This window comes from Dromaius novaehollandiae, chromosome 19 (assembly GCF_036370855.1).
Source record: "Dromaius novaehollandiae isolate bDroNov1 chromosome 19, bDroNov1.hap1, whole genome shotgun sequence".
NCBI classification, from domain to species: Eukaryota; Metazoa; Chordata; class Aves; order Casuariiformes; family Dromaiidae; genus Dromaius; species Dromaius novaehollandiae.
This window is the reverse complement of record NC_088116.1, coordinates 8,088,634-8,109,244: the sequence shown is the minus strand read 5'-3', so window position 1 is coordinate 8,109,244 and position 20,611 is coordinate 8,088,634. Positions and strand designations below refer to the sequence as shown.

The window sequence follows — 20,611 nt, the reverse complement described above, 5'->3', positions numbered from 1 at the left end:
GCAGCCCTCTGGGCAAGCAGCCAGCACTCCTCCTCCCAGCTCAGGGCTATACCCAGCCCTGCCTCACAAGAGCACCAAGCCTAACTGCAACGCTGAGGCCTGACCACCTGCTCAGGGAAAGCGGAGTGTGCGATGATAATCCAGCCCCTTTCCACCCATCAGTTTTTGGAGATGGTATTAGGCTTCCTTGGCAGTCCTGCACACTGATCCATCAGCATTAACACAGCTACAGCTGACCTGCTTTTGAACTTGCACATCCTCATCACAAAACGAAAAGCTCAGCCCCCAGCCCTGTAGGCACAGCTGTGAAAACACTTTCCGGTCCGTGCAGTCTCTCAGAACCTCAAATACAGCAGTTTTTCCCCTCCCTTTCTTCTAAAGGGGATACCAAAAACTAGACTAAAGAGGGACCTCTTGGGGCACTGCGCACAGCCACACAGATCCTTTGGTTTCACTCCCGGTGCCGAGAGGGGCAGTCGCCTGCTCCCGCTTGGGCACGGTGATACATGCGTGGAGCGCGCAGGAGCACCGGCGTGCTGCGCCGCATGGAGCCACGCCAGCTTAGCTACGAGCAAAGGGTGAAAGACATGTCACAGTAGCTTCCCATGGGCTCAGCAAGGATCAGCATCATGGCGACCCAGGGACTGTATAGACCCCCTCTGCAGTGATCTGAGGAGCTTGTTGTTGTGGCTATGGGCAAAAAAGCTGACAGATGCAAAAGAAAAGGAGAGAGAAGGCAAACCATCCTGTCCAGGTGCTGGCACCTAGATCGCACCACCTGATCCTGCAAAGTGCTGAGCACGAGTCACTCCCACTGGGAGATCTGGGGTCCCACTACCAGACCCATTCCTTGGGAACACCACACTCTGTAGGCTTCCTCACAGCCCCAAGACCCCATACACTTCTTTAAAGAAAATCTCCCCAGAGCTGTGAGCTGTATTGCAGGCATGCCCCGGAGAGGCACCTAAGGCTCTCACAAGCTCAGAGGGGCCAACAGAGAGGCAACAGGGATTTGGAGATGGCTGGGAGCCCGGGGAACTCCGCACGGGAAGGTGCCGACTTTTATTTTACAAATCCACTTAACAGCGCTGGTAATAAGGACACAGCCCCTGCCAGGACACGCTCCACCTGCGGATTTCTGTGCAGGCTGTGAGGGAGACCAGACTCATTAACTGTGTTTAACACACGGGAGGAAACTAAAGGCACCGAGAAGTGAAACAGCTTGCCCACGTTCATTTAGTAAGCCAGCGGCACAAGCAAGAATACTGATGTCTATTTAAGCCTTGGCTTGCTCCCTGTACTGAACTGCACAACGCTCTTCTCTGGGCTTTCCGAGCGACTTCAACCCTCTTGGGAGCACGGGGAAATTAAACATGCGATTTGGAGGGCTTGAACTCCCCCCGCTCGCACCCGGAGCCGGCCCTCCGTCCCCGCGGCATGCCAGAAGCGCGCTGCATCGCTGCCAGCGCCACCAAGGCTTAGACGTGACGTGCCTGTGCTGCCAACACCCCCGCCGAGGGCCATCGCTGCCTGCGAGCTAGAAACAGCTAACTGCCACAACTGCACAGCGAGCGAGGCAGCTTTCCAGGAGGAAATGCACTTTCTTCTCAGCCCTGCAGGATGAAGACTGCTTTCTTCAGTGCTGCCATTTTTAACTGGAGGAAAAAAACCCAAAAGGGTGTATACAGCTGTGCTGCCCTTAAGTCCCTCCGCAACAGCTTTCGAGCCCCTTTGCAGATTACAGCTCCACTTCAGAGAGGGAGAAGGCTCAGAGCTGGGACATCCCCGAGAGCTTTGTGAAGATAAGCAGCCTTGTGAGAGCAAGCAACCCGCCCCGTGCGCTCTGCAGCCAAGCGCGGCAGGGTCAGCACAGCACAACCCTGATTAGCGACCGGAGGAACCGCAAGGCCGCTGCGCCCCTCCCCGCAGCACGCGCAGCTCTGTGCCCGCCACGGTGCCCTGGAGCCGCGGCCACGGCCGAGGAGGGGAAGCAGCTGTGCGGTCCCTGCTCGAACACGGCTGAGCGGGGTCCCTCGCAGCTCCCTCCCGAGCCCGCTGGCAGCCTCACCGCCCCTCCCTGCCGAGAAGCCGCTCGCAGCCAAGCGTCTTTCCAAGCTGTGTGATTTATCCATCTTTTCTCCTTCCTCCCTTTCAAAACAGGAAGGCCGTTAGCTGGCCGGTGAGCAGCAGCTGCAGGCGCTGGTAGGGAGACAGCCGCTTCCAGGCCCATCCTGTGCGCCCTGGAGGTCACACAACCGCCTCTCGCTTGCTGCGCAGTTACAGCGCGGGCCTGGGTGGCTTTGCCGCGATAGCGCAGCAGAGCTGCCACTGCAAGGCCAAAACACAGGGCCGCGGACCAGCACAGCACTGCGCGTCACGGCTAAGCAGAATCAGCCCAGCTGCACGTAACCCTTTGCAGGATTAGTTCCTCGTCTTCACAGCCACGAAGGCCTCGCTACTCACTGAGCAATGAGGGAGAAGACTCGAACTAGCTGCTCCGTGGAGCAAAGCGGAGCCAAGGGGGAACGATGGGGAACCTGGTGGAAAAAGTAACCTAGGAATCTTCTGGGCTTAGGAATTAAATGAAGCACACTGTCAGAGCTCAGCACTCAGGTTACCTCTAATCTGCAGCAATGACAGCGTTTGCTGCTGGAATATGGATTTCACAAGCCCGAGAACGTAACCCCAGACAAGAGCAATTACACCAGCTCAGCGGCATTTCCGACTCAAATCTGGCACAGGGGAAGAAAGAGGAAAAGCCATCCTGAGCTGTCAGCTGGTGTTGAAAAAGTCCCTTTCACATACTGTACTCCACTGGAAGCCAGAGATTGCCGCCATCGCCCCGGTGTGGATTTGTCTGCCTGTGAGCCAGGGAGGAGGCAGAAACTCCTAGGAAAAGTAATCCCAAAGGATTCTCTTCTCTGGAATCAGTCTGAGTTGGTTCCCCACTGCTGCCTGCCTGCCTTGTCCTGGTGCACCCTCTGGGATGGCTGCAAGACCACCGCCTGGACCTGGAATCCACGTCCATCCACATGGGACTACATGGATAACAGAGGTTTCCACAGCTACGTCCAGTGGAAACTGTCAGCATTAAAGAACGGGAAGGGAGTTACACAGACAAACATGGCGGTTAGCGACATCCTGCCTGCAAGATCGCCTCTCGGACCGACTCGGTAGCCAGGCGCGCACCCAACGAAGGAAAGCAGCAGCGTTCCCCCTGTCTGGACCGGGCCTGGGTCCTATCGAGGGATCATTTCACACTCACCACAGCAACAACCGGCAACGCACCCTGCTCAGGGCACCCTCGTGTTGCAGTGGTGACAGATGGCCAACAGCCAGGAGAGCCCAGCTAAGGCACTCCGATCATGACTCGGGGTGTAGAGTCTGCTCAGAGGGTGTCTACTCTCACATAAGCCTGGCAAGACTCTCCCACTCCCCTCCAAGGTCCCAAAGAGCCCCAGCCACCCTCCCTGTGTTGCACGTTCTGCAAAGATTTAGCTGTATCCCTCCATGTCCCCTAGAAGGGCTGACTTAGCCAGGGATTACTGCAAAGATGCCACTCACCACCTTATCCAGACCACAAACAGCTGAGCTGCAGAAAGGATTACAAATCAGACCTCAACCAGCCGTGGCATTACTTGTCCATGTACAACACAGCTTGCAGCAAGGCAGCGGTCCCAGTGCTCCAAGAGGGCACAATCGGAGGCCTGCTCTTCGCTGCCATCCCCAGGCTGGCAGCTGTGGAGGGGAACAGATGCTCCTGCCACAAAAGCCACCTTCAGCAGCACTCGGAGACGAGGCTGAACCAGAGCAGCTGAGGGGGAAGCAGAGGCTCCCTTTCACCAGCACTGCTCTGAGGGTGGATATACCCAACCACAGGAACCGGGGTCAGCAGCCGAGGGTTGTCACATTCACCCACCACAAGATGCACCAGCACTCACCTGCCAGAGCTCTTCTGTGCAGAATTTGACCAGGCCTGCCAAGAGCTGCCCGTTGCCCCAAGAGCTCAGAGGACAACTCAGCACCTGACCGGGCACTGCAGTGATGGGTGCCAAGACAGTCTTCTCCCCAGCCACTCTGGCTGGGCTAGTAAGACGTTACGCCTACAGACCTCCTTGTGGCTGTCCCTTTCCTCCAGTTAGCACCTTCCAGGCCGTGGGCGCTCTGGGTTGAGAGAGGGAGCGCCTGTGCCAGCTATTTTTGAATGCTGCTCTCCCGTTCTCCCACCTTTCACGACAGCTCTTTCCCCATCAGCAGTGCACAACATACCCAGCCCCTTATCAGTTACAGACAGAGGCTTGCAGGGCAACTGCTGCAGCATTTTGCTCTTTGTTTTTATCATCTCTTCCCACCCCAAAAGGCACTTCAGAAATTACATTAACACAGATCCACTGTAGACTAAGACACAGCCTTCACCCACCGGAGAGGAAAGCTGGCTCCAGGCAGCCTGACACACTGACTGGCAGTTCCTGTGCGAAGGAAAATTTGGCACTTTCTTCAGATCACAGTAAGAGCCTTACTCAGGGCATTTGGAGATAAAGAGCTCTGGTTTTCAGCTCCATTTGAAGATGAAAGAAGATGACTGGAACACAGAAGTGCCGCACAGGCTCAAGATGCCACAAAAAATCACCAGGTGAAAAGAAGGTACCAGAAAGAGGCCACAGGAAAGAGGAACAAGGCGCAGGAAGTCTTTTTATGCAGACGAAACTGAAGAGGGAAAACCCTGATATGACGCAGAAAAATATCTCAAGATTCACAGTCTTGTTGAAGATGCAAGTGAGGTTCAAAATAAACCTCAAACCTTCAGCCTCTGTGCTCTATGCCTTTGGATTTCTTATCCACATCTTTATTGTTTGCACTTGAGTTAGCTTGGACAATTAAACCAGCCCTGGCCAGTCTGCCTCATTTCTCAGATGCTCACACAATCGTCCAGTGTCTGGTTTGCTTAGGAAATGTTTATGCTGCTCTATACATTTATAGCAATTTACAGAGGGAGCAACACTTACTTGGTTCTCAGTTCAATCCAATTGTACCTGGGAGTAATGTATTGGTGCATTCATCATCATCCAACCCTCAAAAATACACAGGCTACAAAGACCTTTGTGTGTGTTGCTAGAGAAGGCTTGTGTGCAGAACGGGAGAACTAAGCCCCCGAAAATCCATCGGTGGATATCTTGCTTAGTTTGGGTTACCAAAGCCTCACAGAGGCCATCCTACAAGAATGCAGAAGGAAATCCCTCACCTCGCAAGGGAGGTGCTGCTCTCCTCCAGTACCAAGCTCCCCAGCTGGAGCAGTGCCTCTGACTCACTCCAGGCCACAAGCAACAACCAAATGCAGCTTGGTCAAACAGCCCATGTGTGGGAGAGAAGCCAGGGAGCTGAGCTGTGAGCCCATGAGATTCTGCTTTTCATCTAGCTTGCAACACTTAAAGAATTGAAACAATCCCTCTGACACTGGCAAGGTGCAAACACAGCCCTCCCTCAGCTCCGGTCACTCCAAGACAGAGGCTAAAATCATTCTGTGCTGCCAGATAAACATGTGTTTCAGTCCCAGAGAACAACTACGGTGGAAACAGAGCAGGTAGCGCAGGCTGATCCATGGCGTTTGAGGTGAGCTGGACTGTTTGAGGGCTTGCACCTTGGAGAACCAAGGAAAAGCAAACCCCCCAACTAGTAACACAACTGACTGCCAAGCCCTCCTTTGAAATAACCAACTCCCTCCAAGATGCCTGAACCTACCCTAAATACCCAGCCATCTAAAGAAAGGCAAAGAGAAAGCAAATGGCAAATAACCTTCAATACATGAGGCTCTACCTGGATTTTAAAGTCATTTACAGCTCTGCTTGTGCCTTCAGTCCTTTAATATTGCTACAATGATGCCTCACAGCACTTCAATACATGTGGAATAAACCTCTTCCATGATTATCCAGTGGTATCTCTGCTCTGCATCAGCTTTTAGCCTAATGAATAGCCTGGAGCCACTCTCAAATTGCTAATGTCACCCCATTGATTTCAGGTAAGATGGGAATCAATACGGCTGAAGGAAGCCTTCAAAGAAAGGGAGAGCAGAGCGAAGGGAAAGTAAAATGCAGACCTGGTACTTGGTTTTCTAAACATCTTCATGATGGATTTAAAAATTCTTGAGCAGATCTACAGTTTTGTTTTGTTTCTATTTGTTTACCTTAGAAACGTCAAACATAGACCTCTTAATTTTGTCAGGGAACTCATGGTGCCTCAGTCACATGCAGAGTTCTGCAGTTCCTCCTTGAAAGGGAAGAGCTTTGAACACAGAGCAGTTTTTCACTCCATGTTTGCTGCATACTTTGAATTAAATAGGGGTATTCACAAGTCCCACTCTCATTCATCCAGTCCCCCTCCCCACCCAAGGCTTCTTTTAAATGTAAGCAGAAATGCCTCGATTAATCATCATCTTTAGTTTCCTCAAACCTGCAGTACCAACTCAACCACTTTCTCCAATGGTTCATGGAGACTTGCAGAACAGATAGGGGCTAGATTTCAAGTGGGAGAAAAGGAGGAGAAAGCAGAAGACGACAAGCTTTTGAGCCTTCTTATCCACTGTACAGGACACAGACACAAACACCTCCCTCTCCTTTTAGGGAAAAGACCACTGTAAAGTCCTCTGGGATTGAAAGGCTCCTAGAGAACGAAGCTCAGAGCACACCAGGTCTTTTGGACACACACACTGTATTCTAAGGTGAATGAGGTTCTGTACCTGACTCCATTAGATGCAGACAGTCCTGTGCTGGGGCCCCCGGCACCTCCAGCTTGAGGCAAAGCCCAGATGCTCTGTGCATTAAGTCTTGGTGTTGACCTTGCTCCAGACAAAGTTGGTTTGTTGTAGGGCACAAAGCCAAGGCCAGAAGAGCTTACTGACGTTGTCCTACCGGAAACTTGATGTGCAGTGGAGGAGTTGGGAAAGTTTATCATTGAGTGCCGGTAGCGTGTGGTGATAGGGCCAGTCCCACTGTTAAACCAGCACTGTTGACAAGAACAAACCATTCCTGCGTGAACAGGCCCCGAGGTGGCCGTCACCGGATAAGGAACGTCCAAGCGCCTCTGAACACTTCGGCGGAACTTCGTGGTCTTGTTGGTCTGGACTTGAGCCACAAAGTCAACTTCATAGTTGTAGCCTAAGGGTCCAAGATCTACCCGTTGATGGTTTGTGGCATGGGCTTGCTCCAGGAATACACAGACGTTCATTTCATAGGGGGACCACCCCCCTTCATCATTTTGCCACTCCCACACGATGCCCTGTCCGGCAGCAGAGTCCTGAGGGAAGAGGTGCCTGCGAACGGCTCGCATTGTCCCTGGATGGGGGAAAGAAACACACGTATCATTTTGTGAGCAGAGGGGAAAAAGAAAAAAAAAAAAGAGAGGGACTTGGTTTCAGCAACCCATTAGTGCACAGGTTTGCGGGTGTCTAAACAGGGATGGTCTCTCTCACCTCTCCCTCGGCAGGGACACTAGTAGAATTTCTCTCCCCAAGATGGCTGTACTTGCTCATGAAGCTTAAGAGATATGCAATACCTCCGAGATCTCTGTCTCCCTGCCAGATCCGATTGAGGGCTGGCAACAGGTTCAAAAGCTGCTGGGCGGAAGGGTGGGAAGGGAGGGAGAAAGAGAGGAGAGAGAGACAGACACACCCAAGCGCAAAGACGCAGTGATCACATATGCCTCACTGCTGTTAAAAATCAGGCTGAGGCACAGATCTGGTAAAAAGCCTTGACAACAGAGTAACTATAGAGACATGACACCATTGGGAAGTGCTTTGCAGAAGTACTTATGGGGCTAAACGCCTACCTCTCTCTGACTACACAAGGGCCTGGGCAACTTCCCTTCTAGGAGAGCTGGTAAAGTCCTACAAGGGCAGGACAAGAACTTCTCCTATGAGGGGACCAACAGGGCCAACTTCTCCAGGCTCCTGACTGCTGGTGATGTAGCAAGACTAGAGAGGAAAAGCCAGCAAAGTAGTTTGGAAACTGTGGAGAACAGCTGTTCACACAAAGGAAGAGGAATGAAAACAGACACACTGCTTTTCCAAGGCTGCTCTGCAGCAACAGCCGGAGCTCAAAATCTATGAAAGCCTCGCTCTCCAGGGTGACTTCACTCTTGGTTGCTCTTTTCCTTTTCTAAAGAAAAAGCCTAATGAGAAGGAAGTAAGCCACCTAACAGAACAGAAGTCTGACCTCTGCAAAAATGGCTTCCTGCAGCAGAGTCAAAACCGCTCCTGCTGGGAAAATCAGTCCCTCATCCTTTGCTTGAGAAAGAGGGGCAGGAAACGCCACAGGGCAAGCATGTCTGGGGATGCAGGCAGAAGGGTGGTGAACAGGAATGCAGTGAAGGAGTTGTTAGGGTAAAGGAGAAGTTCAGACAAGAAAAGCACCAAGAGAAAGAAAGAAAGAAAAGCCTCTAAAGATGTCATGGGAGCTATGACCCTAAGTTTCAGGAGCCAAGGTGAAAAAGGGCCCATTTACAAGTTTTTGCATCTCAGGTCTGCAGAGAACTGCCCCAGGCTTTTGCTCACGTTTCTGTGAGAGGCAGGCAATCCAAACAAGCTTAACACCCAACAAGCACACCCCAAGGAAGGAGGAATGGAACTCCACACCGCCAAAACCTGATTGCTACCTGTGTTCAAGCTCTGGCTGGTTTGATGCTGGCTCAAGTACCTCTACTTGGGAGACTGTGAAAACTGCTAGGACTTGACTTAAATCACAAGGGCACTTAAATACCTCCTATATCCCTGCTAAAAATTTTACTTGACTGCATGGAAGTCATATCTTTTCCTCATAAGAAGCAGCCTCCCAGGCTTCTTTGTAAGTGATGCTTGTGTCTTCTGTACAGTGCTTTGGTAGTCTGATCATAATGGGACCCTGTGCTGTGGTACAGCGATGTCCTAACGTGTCATTCCAGGAACTAAATCAGGAAAGAAAGATCTGAGCTCCAGAGCTGAAATAAAGGCTGACAATTTCTCAAAGGCAGAATGTGCCAGCGTAAGGAACAATGGGACTTGCTTTTCTGCTAGGGAATTGAAGGTACTGAGCATTGAAACGACTTGCCCATGTCCATGAAGAGGATGAACAGCTAGGGAAGATCCCAACCTGCTGCTTCAGCTGCCGAGCAGCACCAAGCGTTCCCTGCTTATTGCACAGCAGGACTCTTCAGTGACGCTGTCCAACAGAAAACACCTAATCAAAACAACTAGAAAGCTACCAGCCACCAGTGAAATAGAGCAACTTCCCCTGTACAGGATTCAACTCTGGATTGAACTCTAATAGCTCAACCACAAAGCCCAGAGACTGCTCTGGAACAAGACCTTCAACTTGCAGAAATCAGAGTAGAAGGAGTCAACAGAACCAAGCTGCTGTTCCCCAGCCAAGAATCAGCTTCTTTTAAGAGAAACCAGAGCACATAGCCAAGAGCAAATTCTAGCAATAACTGCTCATATTCAGCAAACAAGTCCTGCTGAGCTTTAAGCAAAGGTGTGTGCAAATCTATGGTCTTAACAGGCAGGCTACATCAGGGAAGAACTCTTGAGGGGAGGGAAGGCTAGGGATAGGACTGTACTTGTGCTGAGATGGTGAGAAATGCACTATATTTAGAGATGAGTAAGGGAACCTGCTCCCAGCAGAGAGGAGACTTCCCCAGGTTAAGCAAGGTGCCAGAAAGCCCAGCAGGACACACACATAAGAGGGGAAGAGCAGAGCTGTCCCTGCTGCACTGGCAGGACAGAAGCAGCACAGGAGGGACTTCAGGAGTTGGTAAGTGACCTGTATCTTTATGATCCCAAAACAGCAGCAGGGAGAAGAGCTTTCAGGAGTCAACAAGAAGACTGGGAGCAAGTGCTTCTTGGAAAATATCCCCCTTCCCCCAAGCTGGCAGGGAAACTGGCATTTCTCTCCAGGGTGGGCAAACAGCTGTAGTGAGAGGACAACTCCTGCTGCTCCCTTACATTCCCTTCCAGCTAATCTGCCTAGACCAGCAGCTGAAGCTTGTAGCTAATCCTGCACACAAGATCCCCCTCCACAGCTGTCATTCCTGTTGGTGGGGATGCTCGTCCAGTTAACACTGGCTTCCTGTTATTCTCCCTGGCTTCCTTTGAAGAGCCTATTTGTCTGTAACAGCTAATGAGCAGAATACAACAGCCTATTTTTTGCTCTGTTTAAAGATTTTTCATGGGGATGTTTCCTGCAGAGATTCTTTTCTCCAGCACATGACAAAGGTCAGCTGGCTGCTTGTTCAGAAAGGTTCATGTTTAAGGCAGGGAGCCCTGCAGAGAAGACCTTTGCTTAGATCTGGGCCATAAAAAGGGGATATGAGAGCACTTTCAAGGCTCACACTGAAGAAGATATAGGGCACAGTTACTTGCGGAAGAAAACTCACAGGCCTGACCGCTCTGATGAGCATCCCTCCAAATCGGTGTGAAACACTGTGGCAGTGCTATGCAGTGGAATCAGCTGTTTTGTTATTAAAGATTCCACCACAGATATCATCTAAGGAATGACGAGGCCATGTCAGCCAACATGGTTTCCAAAATTTTAGCCTTTCCAGGGCTGGCCCCCAGAGATGACTAAATTCTAACTCTTCTGCAATGGACAACATTTTCAAGGTGTTTTGAGCTCTTTCACAGGGACTAAAGAGATGCAAGACATCTACAGAGACACCACTCCACTCCTGAAGAAAAATGTCCCATTTACACTGGGACATATTGCTCACAGGCTCCCACAGATAATCCACTGTTTCAGGCTGAGATCTCAAATGCACCAAACTGATGGCAAAAGCCTTTCTGATCACTGTGCCAACCCAGCAATCAACAGCCCATTTTCTGAAAGTGGATGGTACCCTAGAGAGATGGACTGTTGCCTATGTGTTGCGAGACTGGCTGAAAAGGCAAGAAGCCCCAAGGTTCCTTCACAAGTTTGGAACTAAGAAAGCAAGAAACAGCTACTGGTGTCAGGTCTGGCCGTCTATGCTGTATTGCTCAAAGCCATAGCCTCTGTGGAGCTTGCTGGTGTTCAAACAGGCCATGCCAAGCCAGACCTGCTAATGCATCCAACTAAGAATGTTCCTCACCCAGGAAACTCTTGGGCAGAACTAACCTCAAGGCCGCTGGTGAGTGTTATAATGTTAGAATATGAACACAGGTGCAGCTGTAATGACCACTCATTTTGCTCCAGCTGCTTCCCCTTCCTTTAGGAGTTGCCTGATCAGTTGATTTGAGATACTGCTTACTGCTTCAATTGGCAAGAAACCACTACACTGCCCATCTCCTGCACCTCCCATCTGCAGCATCCTGGGGTAAGAGGAAGGGTGTTGGTAGAGGGGAAACATGCACAGAGAATTTTCCAAAGTAGACATTCATTTGGGGTGTGTAATTTGGGATCTCCCTGAATTTTCTGGTGATGAAGAGCACACATTCCACCCTCATTCCTTTTCTACACTACAGCTGCTCAGCACATCTGGAGCAAAAGAGGGTAAGAGTCATCTCAGCAAATTCTGAGCTGCTAGCCTCAGTGACTCCAAAGGTGACAAGATGAGAATGCAAATTAGGTCTCAGTCCTGCTGCTAAGACCAGCCCATCCTTCCTGCCTGGGAGAAAGCAAGCAAGCCTCATAGCTGGAGAAGCGGGGGATATTCTGCTGCAGCACTACAGCACTGTGCGGGGGCTGCAGGCTTTTGCAAAGCAGCTTGTGCAGGGCGGCATGCCAAGGTAAAGCAGCTGGCACTCCAGTCGCAGAGGGAACAAGGGATTCGAATGGGAGAGTTTGAATTGTAAAAAGGCCTTTTTGTGCGAGTGGTCTTGAATGAATGCAGGCGGGGGCAGGAAGAAAGTCTCCAGCTCTGTGGGCTCTGGCTCACAAGCTCTGAGCTCCAGAGTTCCCATGATGAGGCTCCTTAAGAGGTCACCTGCTGCCTGAAGTCCCTGCCCTGGGAAGGAGCTGGGCCTGCTTGAGCCCAGCCACACAGCCCTGCATATTCACATTGGCAAACAGCGCTTTGCACGTGTGCTAGTAAGCTGGGCGGCAGACGGTATCAGGAGAGAAGCAGACACGCCACCCGTCAGAGACCCTCCAAAGAACTGCCTGACAGTGGCAGCAGACAGCACTGCTTTGCAGGGCTCTCCTGCCAGAACCAGGCTCCACTTAACTCTAAGCACAAAAGTAGTCTCAACAAAATCCCAATACAGGTTGCGAAGCTTCCTTACCTGTATCCTGTCGGAACTGTGTCAAGCTTGGGATGTCGATGACATAGGGGGCCAAGACAGCATCAGCATGTCCTAAGGGGATGCTGTTGATAGGTCCTGGCCCCAAACGCCGGCCCTTCTGCTGAGAGGCCTGGAAAACCTGTTCAATGTAGCTGCACACGTTCCCTCGGTAGGGTCTCCACCTCCCGAATTCGTCCTGCCATTCCCACACTGCCACCGCTGGGGAGTTGCCGTGTCCTGGGGCAGAGCTGGGGAGCCCAGATGGCCCAGCTGAACTGCTTCCCGTCCCCTGGGCTGTTGCCATTTTCCGCTCTGAGGTCTGGGGCACAAAGCGATTGGAAGCAGCAGCTGTGCTGGCTGGCTTTATACCATCTTCTTCTGAGTAACCTGCATGAAGAAACAAAGAGAGCACAGAGAGCTGAGAACGATGCCCCAAATCCATGCCACCCTGAATCCACACCACACAAGCTATTTAAGAGAAAGAAACAGGCTCAGCCTTTCACAGAAGATGCTCACTGATGCATTCAGGAGATTACAGAGAAGTGGATCAGCCTCAAAATCCTCTCTGGTCAGGGGCAGATCACGTACCACCCCCACAGTCCGTATTTCCCTGTCAATACTGGCAACTTTTCTTACTAGTTTAGAGCGTAAGCTCTTTGGAGAAACTCTGCTTCCTACAGCCTGTAGAATCAGATACTACCAGAGCTGCTGCAGACCTGTGCAAAACCACCCTGAAGTTGCTGAGGATAATTCACATTTGGCACATCTGAAAGCCTTGACCTGAGTTCAGAGGCTCACCAGGCGGGAATGTGCCAGAGCAAGCAGCCATCCTGCACTCCTCTCCTCTCCTCCCCTCCCCACGTTCAGAACTGCTACTGGCAGCGTTCAGCTCTCAAACCACCCCAACACAAGTCACCAGCTTGTGAGTAGGAGCTCTCTGAGCACTTGTATAACCAAGTCGTTTGTGTGCACAAGTGGTTCATAAACTCTTCTTGCTGTGATCCGAACTTCGGGGCTGCAATGCCAGTTCTGCTCGGGCTTCTGATCATTCAGTTTTGATCCAGAATCAGTCCCTTGACTCCCTCTGGGCAGCATTACGCACACACACAAAGCCAGAAGGTAATCCTTTCTGCCCAGCCCAAGAATCTGCAAATCACACTATAAAAAAAATAAACGTTAAGATTGATCTGAATGAAGAATGAATGGAAATGTGCAAGTACGGAGGCACCAGAAGTATCAAAGGGCATATGAAACCGCATTGATGGCACTTAAATTCAGTGGGTCATCAAGATCCTAGCACACCCACCAGCAGCTTCTCAGGTTGGAAAGCAAGTGACATCCTGAAACAAGGGACAGCATCAATCGACAAAGACTCAAGCCATTAAGAGATGATCTTGAGAATAACAGAGAACAGGAGTCTTAAGACATCCAGATAAAGAGACAAAGGCTAGCAAGTAAATCCTGATGACTCACAGAAGAGCGACAGGATGCAAAGACAAAAGATCACAATTACTGTCACCTCCCAAAGGATATAAAAAGGCAGACTCAAAGCCAGCACATGACTGCCAAACTAAGAGTCCAAGAGATATCAGGGCGACTTAACGTTTGGCATCCCTTGTCTGCTGTGTCATTGCAAGAAATCCTGTCCAGACCACTTGGACACATGCATCTTGGTGCCTGAATGCTGGACAGACCACTTAGAGAAACACATATTGGTGCTTGTGTGTAGGTGGATATGACAGCATGAGTGTGAATGAGTGAAATCAATTTTATTTTAAAATAAAATCACTTTCTCCCTCCTAAGGTTTCATGTGGCTGATTGCTCGCTTAACTACTACCAGTCAACAGGGAGCTATGAGTCTCCTTCCTGTCAAACAGAAAGGTTCAGGTCCCCAAGATGCAGATAAGCAGTGGGTGGTATCCATTGGAGGATGCCATCTGCATGGAGAATGACATTCCTGCCGGATGGGGGAAGTTCCCAAGCTGCTTGGAGCATCCCATCCATCATTCTTGTGTGGTTTGCTGGCTTAAAAAAGAAAAAAAAAAAAAAGAAAGAAAAAAAAGGGAGCAAAGACACACCCACGTGTCTGCATTTATAAGAAGAAACCAACATTTTCTCCAGGAATTCACTGAAAATCAGTTATGAGCTGCTCTATTAGATTATTACAGAACACCCCCAGTTTGACTGCTGTTGGTGACAAACTGCTCTAGCAGGAGGCTCTGGTCACAAAAATCTTTTTTTGCTGTAACTCACTCTCCACCTAATGCACCGATGATGGTTATTTTATTGCTCTAAACAGTAAATTACTTCACACAAACATCTAATATCAAATTTGACACCTGCCTCTGCTCGTTCTTTTCATGGCAGGTTTAACACCAACACTATCACTCCTCAGAGACCGTCAGCATCTCCGTGTTGTGCTTCAAGTATGAGTTTCTGTCCTACCCAGTATGGGGCTGTACCCTCTCTTTAGATGCTCTGAACCCCAATTAGAAAACTGACACCTTGTTTCCACCAAAGTCTTTGCTACAAACACTGATCTGCAGATCCCACAGCCATCAGCAGAGCAGGCGAGCAGTAGGCGGCTTTTTGGAGGGAGTCAGCAGTTTGTTTTCCTTCGTTTTTAAAATACAGTGGCAGGAAATGGAAAAAAGAAGGGATCACAGCAGAAAGACCACCGAATGCCACCTCGTTCACTACCACCGCGCGCTCACTGCGACTCTGGCCGAGACCAGAGAGGTAACAAAGGTCTATTATTCGCCTTCTCGGAAGGCAGCGATGTTTTGAATTCTGGACCGCACGCATCAGCCGGCTCCCGGACGCGAGCAAAGGTACCCGACCGGCGGCACACGAGCGCGGCGTGCTCCGACACTCGCTCCCTGCCGGTAAGGAGAGCCGGCCACTGAATAGTGCTCCAGCTGGCAGCTGTTTGCAAGGATTGGGAAGCAAGGAATGCACACCATCCCTCACAGGAGAGAGCTTCAGTAAGCCAAAGTTACAAAAGTAGCTGAGCTGAGGCAAAGAAGGGGGGGAAAAAAGGCATAAGGTTGCAGTTCCTTCCCCCTTTTATGAATTCAGTGACACACAAACATTAAAAGCTGATAAATTCAATACCAAAGTTGCTCATGTGTTTTTTAGTCTACCCCCTTGGGCTGCTGCGTGCATTACACGTGCGGGCAGAGAGGGTTTGGGGTGGGCTGCTAACACAGCTCTACGGATACGGCTGTCTGCGGCTTTGGATAAGTTATACATCCTACACCCACTTTGCTGGCACAGCGTTTGGGATGCTAGCAGCAGCAATTCAGCATTACCACCTACGGCATGCCTCTCCCAAGGCACAAGCCTTGGGGAGAGACCAACAAGACCAAGAGGTCCCATATGTACCTCTCCCAACCGTGCTTGCTGCACCAGCTCCTTCTCGCTGGCTCTGCTCTGCTCATGTCTTTGCCAAAATCTCTCAGATTAACCCTTCACCTTTTAACTTTAAAAAGACTTTAAGCAGCCAAAAGTCAAACCTACCCCAAAGAGCTATGTTTATTCAGCAAACAGTCCTCTGGCTCCAATTAGACATCCTAATGAGCCACCATGCCCCAAATGAAAACAAAAACCCTGCTACTTGAAGTGGAAACTTAAAACAGTCCAGCCAACTGTCCTCCACTTACAAGGTGATTTTTAACTTGGGTTCAGATCCTGGATTTGGATTTGTTTGGTTTGTTCTCTATGCCCCAGTACACCTTTTGCAATATCTGCCCACAAGGCGTCATTTAAGTGGGGACTTGGATGACTTAAAGAATGTGGTGCATTTCAGTTGTGTTTCCCAGCAGATTCACCTCCTGCTCCTCAAGCTCCAGCAAAACACGGTGAGAAAGCCAGGGGAGGGACAGGCAGGAATGAGGGGAATTAAAGCATTTGAAAGCCACATTTAATTCTCAGACCTGTTCTACTTCACATAAAACAGAACTTTCTTCTCCTTTAAAAGCAAGATCTTAAAAGTCAGAGATGGTTTCTAAGAACCCCACGTCCCTTTTTAACTTTCTGACCTGAAATTGCAAGCACTAATAAGAAGTTAACTGATGAGCTAGTTTGTACCACAAGTGGAAATGAGAAGGCCTCAGGAGCCCTTGAGCCGGGCTGAGGTTGCAGGCTCTGTTCAAAAATCAGCAGAACGGGAGGCTTCGGAGCACGGAGACTTTTTGACACGTTGCTCAGACAAGAAAGCGCCCAGGAGAGATTTGTAAGTGCCACTAACAGCACACGAGAGAGGGTACTGGAAGGGTTACAAACGAGCCCTTATAGATAACTGCTGGGAAAAGATTATATATAGATTAAAAGCGTAGGTAAAACAGAAGAAGCCAGTGAGTGGGGCTGTAATACGCCAGGGACCCTGTGCAGAGGGGGAGAATCACTGGGACAGCATTCGGTACGCGCTGTGCCGCTGTAAGGCCAAGCAGAAGACCAGCCAGCCTCCCCGTGGCACCCCGTGACACCTAATCCCCCCTCTGCACCCAGCGCAACAGGAGCTGCAAACACTCGTGCAACAGGTTTTCCGGAGGCTCTCTGCAAGGGGTCGACGCTCCTGCTGGATACCTGAGGGGAGTGCGCCGGGAGCGAGAACGGGCCCTCGACTCACAAATCCTGAACACTTCATCGCTCCCGGGCCCTCTGGGCCAAACGAGAGGCAGCCTGACTCCACCCTCAGAGGAAGACTGCCCAGCTCAGCTCACTGCTGCTGGACACTTTGCTCTCCACCCATCTGTAGTCTGACTGCCGGCAAAAGATGCTCCAAGTGCTGCTCCAAGCCCCTAGTTTCTACCTGTGCTGGGAAAGAGTTTGCAAAAGGACACCCAGTGCTGACCAGGGACTCGGGAAGATCAGCAGGTGATGCATCACCAGGCCACAACGGCGTCCGTGGGGAGAAATGGGAACAGATTCATCCAGTGAGGATCAGGAGAGGCCAGTCCCCTCCCCGGCTCTGCCGTCTTGGGGCAGCCATTAAATTTTTTCCAGTCATCTGATTTCTGTCGCTTTGGCTATCGTAAGCACATCTTTCCGCACACGTATGCCCAGCGCTGAGCAGCGCAATGGCTAGCAGCGACCCAGGAGACGGGGAAGAACAGAGTAAGTGGTAGAGGGGAGGTCGCAGTAAGCAACGCACATTGGCCAGACCAAGACACAGTCCCGCTTTCTCACAGCCTTCACTGGTAACCGCAGCGCAAGGTGGCTGGGTTGGCAGCCGAAAGAACGGAAGAACTAAAACCTGTCCACGCAAAACCTGGATTCCCTCCATTCAAAACAAGTTTCAAGAAAATTCCCTTTGGAGGAGGAAAAAGAGTGCAACCGAAGCAGAACAAAGCATTTGCCTATCAACTAGGCAGAGAGCTTATTTCAGGCACGAATGAATAGGAATGCTGAGGCAAAGGGAACAGGGTAGGTATGCCTGAATATAAGAACAGTTGCCTGGCATCAAACCAAACCCAGCATCCCACTCACTTGCTCCAGGGTCCTTCCAGGGCACTGAAACAGGAGATTATTTACCAATGGGAGTGCAAACCTGGCAAAATCTGGAGGGCTTCTCCATCTTCCTCAAAGCTTCAATTAGTAACAAGAAAGCTTTTTTTTTTTTCCCCCCCCTCTCTCTGTTTTCTTTTTGCAGGTAGAAAGAAACCTCCTAGCCGGTCTGAGGAAGCCAGTTCTCTCAAGATGCCAGTACCCACACCATTCAGAGCACAAGCTCCCTGCTGGATCATGCAGCTGGATTCCAAAATACTATATGAGAAGTCAAAAGCCAAGTCCCTGCCAACGGGAGCTGGTGATTCATTCAATTCACAGCCAGTCCTGCCACTTTGCCATATAACACACCCATGAGAAGTTAAAGATGACTCTAGATTTAAATAAAACATGACATGGCACAAACAGATTTGCATCAGCAAAGTCTTACCACCTCCTCATTTAAATACACCATTTGAATACCAGAAAGCACTTACAATTACCCACAGATAATGTGCTGTTTCCAAGATCCTTTAACAAACCTACCCTCAGCTTTGGAGGTAAATCAGGAGTTGTCCAGGCAGTAGCGAGCACCCACACAAACACGAGAGATCATGGGCTGGAAGCAAAGAAGGAATTCAGAGTCTGATGAAAGGAGAACTATGTCCTTGTTCTCTAGGCCATATAACCATAGCACAATTCATTAAGCGCGATAAAGTCAAGGCAGCAGGCTTTCAAGAGCGCTATGGGATGATTTCTTGAGATGGAGAGGAGCTGCCCTGGAAGCCCAGAGCTTCCAAAAGACAGAGACCTCACTCCCAGCTGCCCGTCCCTGCTATTTATTTTGCATGAGCTCTGCTGCTCCTCTGATTCCTCTACAGGATTAATCAAATCACTAACCCAGCAGAAAGCAAAACCAGGGGAAAATGCAGATGGCTTTCTGTTGGGTTAGTGAGTTGAAATGGCTCTGCAAGAGACACAAGCAGGACCGGCAGCAGGACTTCATCCACTTAGCGGCAGGGAACGGCTTGCAGAACCACAGCTGCAGAGTAGTTTTGCAGCACTAGAGACATCTCACTACCACCAGCTTCTGCTATTTTTGTTTGCAGCTCACCCCAGATGCTCACTGTCCAAGGCTGGTACTTAGACACAGCTCTCCGGCAAAAAGGCTGTTTGTTATCCAGGCAGACGAAGGGGAGACTGTTTCAAACCTTCTGCACGTTAGGAAACTGAGTCACAGGGCAACTATACGGTTAAGCCAGGGTGTAAAAGCATTCATAGCACAGTCGAGACTTCATCACAGGAGGCTGAAGCCTGAGAAAAGCCCCTTCTTTCCCAACCTGGTAAGGGCAGCTTTGTAAAGGTGTCTCAAAGCTCTGCTCAGAGCCAGAGCCAGAGCCAGAGCAAGTTGGTTCAAAGCAAAGCGCTCTTCCTTCCAAAGAGCTCCCAAACCAAGTCACGGAGAGTTTAGGGGCAGGCGGGAGCACAGGCAGAAGCGAAACTCACCTCCACCGAGGCTGCCCGGACCGAGGAGAGCCGGGGCAGGCAGCGCAAACCGCGAAAGCAAACGCGGATTTCAACGGTGACCGGCTTTCAGCGGGCGCAGCTCCCCAGCGAGGGGAGGGACGGGGCGGACGGGGCTGCGGCCCGCCACCGCCGCCTGAGGCGCAGCGCGCCCCGTCCGGGCCACGGCGGCCGCCCCGCTGCCGCTCGGCCCCTTCACGGCCCCGGGGCGAGCAACGGCCTTTCCCCGCCGCGACGTGCCGGGGGCCGCGCAGGGGAGCGAGGCCCCGGCAGGCGCCAGCCCGCCCCTGGGGGACGCGGCTGCGGGCCCCCGCCTGGGCTCGGGCGCCTGCGGGACCCCGAGCGGGGGCTGCGGGAGGGGCGGCCCGCCCGCCCGCCCCGGGGCTGCCCCGCGCCGGCACCCGCACGAGTCAACGACCCGCCGCTCCCGGCCGCCCCGCTGCCGCCCCCACGCCCCGCACCGCCGCGGGCCGGGCCCCCCCGCCGCCCCGGCTGCCCCGGCCCCGGCCCGCCTCCGAGCCCGCAGGCGACGGGGAGCCGGACCCCGCTGCCCCAGCCCCGGCCGGGCCGGGCACACCCGGGACCGCAGCGCGCAGCCGCCCTCGCCCCGCCGCGCTGGGCCGGGCCGGGCCGGCCGAGCCCCTCACCGTGACTCCCGGCGGCGGCGGTTGCTGGCGGGGCAGCCACTTCCCGGCCGACAGCGGCGGGGCGGCAGCGCGCATGCGCGGCGCGTGGCCGCCTGGGGGTTGTAGTGCGGGGGGAGGGGCGTGTGTGTGTGTGTGTGTGTGTGTGTGTGTGTGTGTGTGTGTGTGTGTGTGTGTGTGTGTGTGTGTGTGTGTGAGACTGAGCGTACATGAGACTGTGTGAGTGACACTGCGTGTGTGACTGCGTGCAAGTGCGTGTGTGACACTAACTGTGTGACTGTGAGTGTGACTGACTGTGTGTGCGTGACTCTGTGTGTGTGACAGGGAGACAGTGAGCGTGTGTGTGTGACTGATGGGGAGCGTGTGTGAGCTTGAGCGGGCGTGTGAGACACTCGTGGTGAACGAGTGTGTCGGGAGTGGGGGTGTGTGTGTGTGTGCTGGCAAGGAAGTGTGTGCGGGGGTGTGTGACTGCAAATGGGTGTGCGGGGCAGGTGTGCGAGAGGTGAGTGACTGGGGGGGGAGTGTCAGTGATGGTGTGAGGGAGTGCAGTGTGTCAGAGCGTGTGTGTGGGAGCAGCGACAGGGTGTGAGTGACTGTGCGAGCATGTGTGGGACAGTGTGACTGATGGGGGTGTGTGTGTGTGTGTGCGCCTGTCTGGGAGCAGAAGCACGTGTGCAAGACTGTGCAGGAGACTCACAGGAGCGTGGGGTGTGAAGGGACCGACTGTGCGTG

General features: G+C 51.9%; 1 protein-coding gene across 5 annotated transcripts in view; it reads right to left on the bottom strand.

The window, feature by feature from the left end:
* DTX2 (deltex E3 ubiquitin ligase 2) overlaps positions 1-19,955 on the bottom strand; it is a 46,570-nt gene extending 26,615 nt beyond the window's left edge. For 3 of the 5 annotated variants that reach the window (XM_064523379.1, XM_064523381.1, XM_064523382.1), the window contains exons 1-3: positions 19,883-19,955; positions 12,224-12,610; positions 6,734-7,328 (exon numbers count right to left, since the gene is read on the bottom strand). In XM_064523379.1, coding sequence (XP_064379449.1) covers positions 6,734-7,328; positions 12,224-12,527 — 899 coding nt within the window. In that variant the 5' untranslated portion in view covers positions 12,528-12,610; positions 19,883-19,955. Of the gene's footprint in view, positions 1-6,733; positions 7,329-12,223; positions 12,611-18,257; positions 18,331-19,217; positions 19,377-19,882 lie in introns of those variants that run through there. The other 2 variants (XM_064523380.1, XM_026107262.2) reach the window with 2 other exon arrangements.
* Positions 19,956-20,611: the final 656 nt, after the last annotated feature.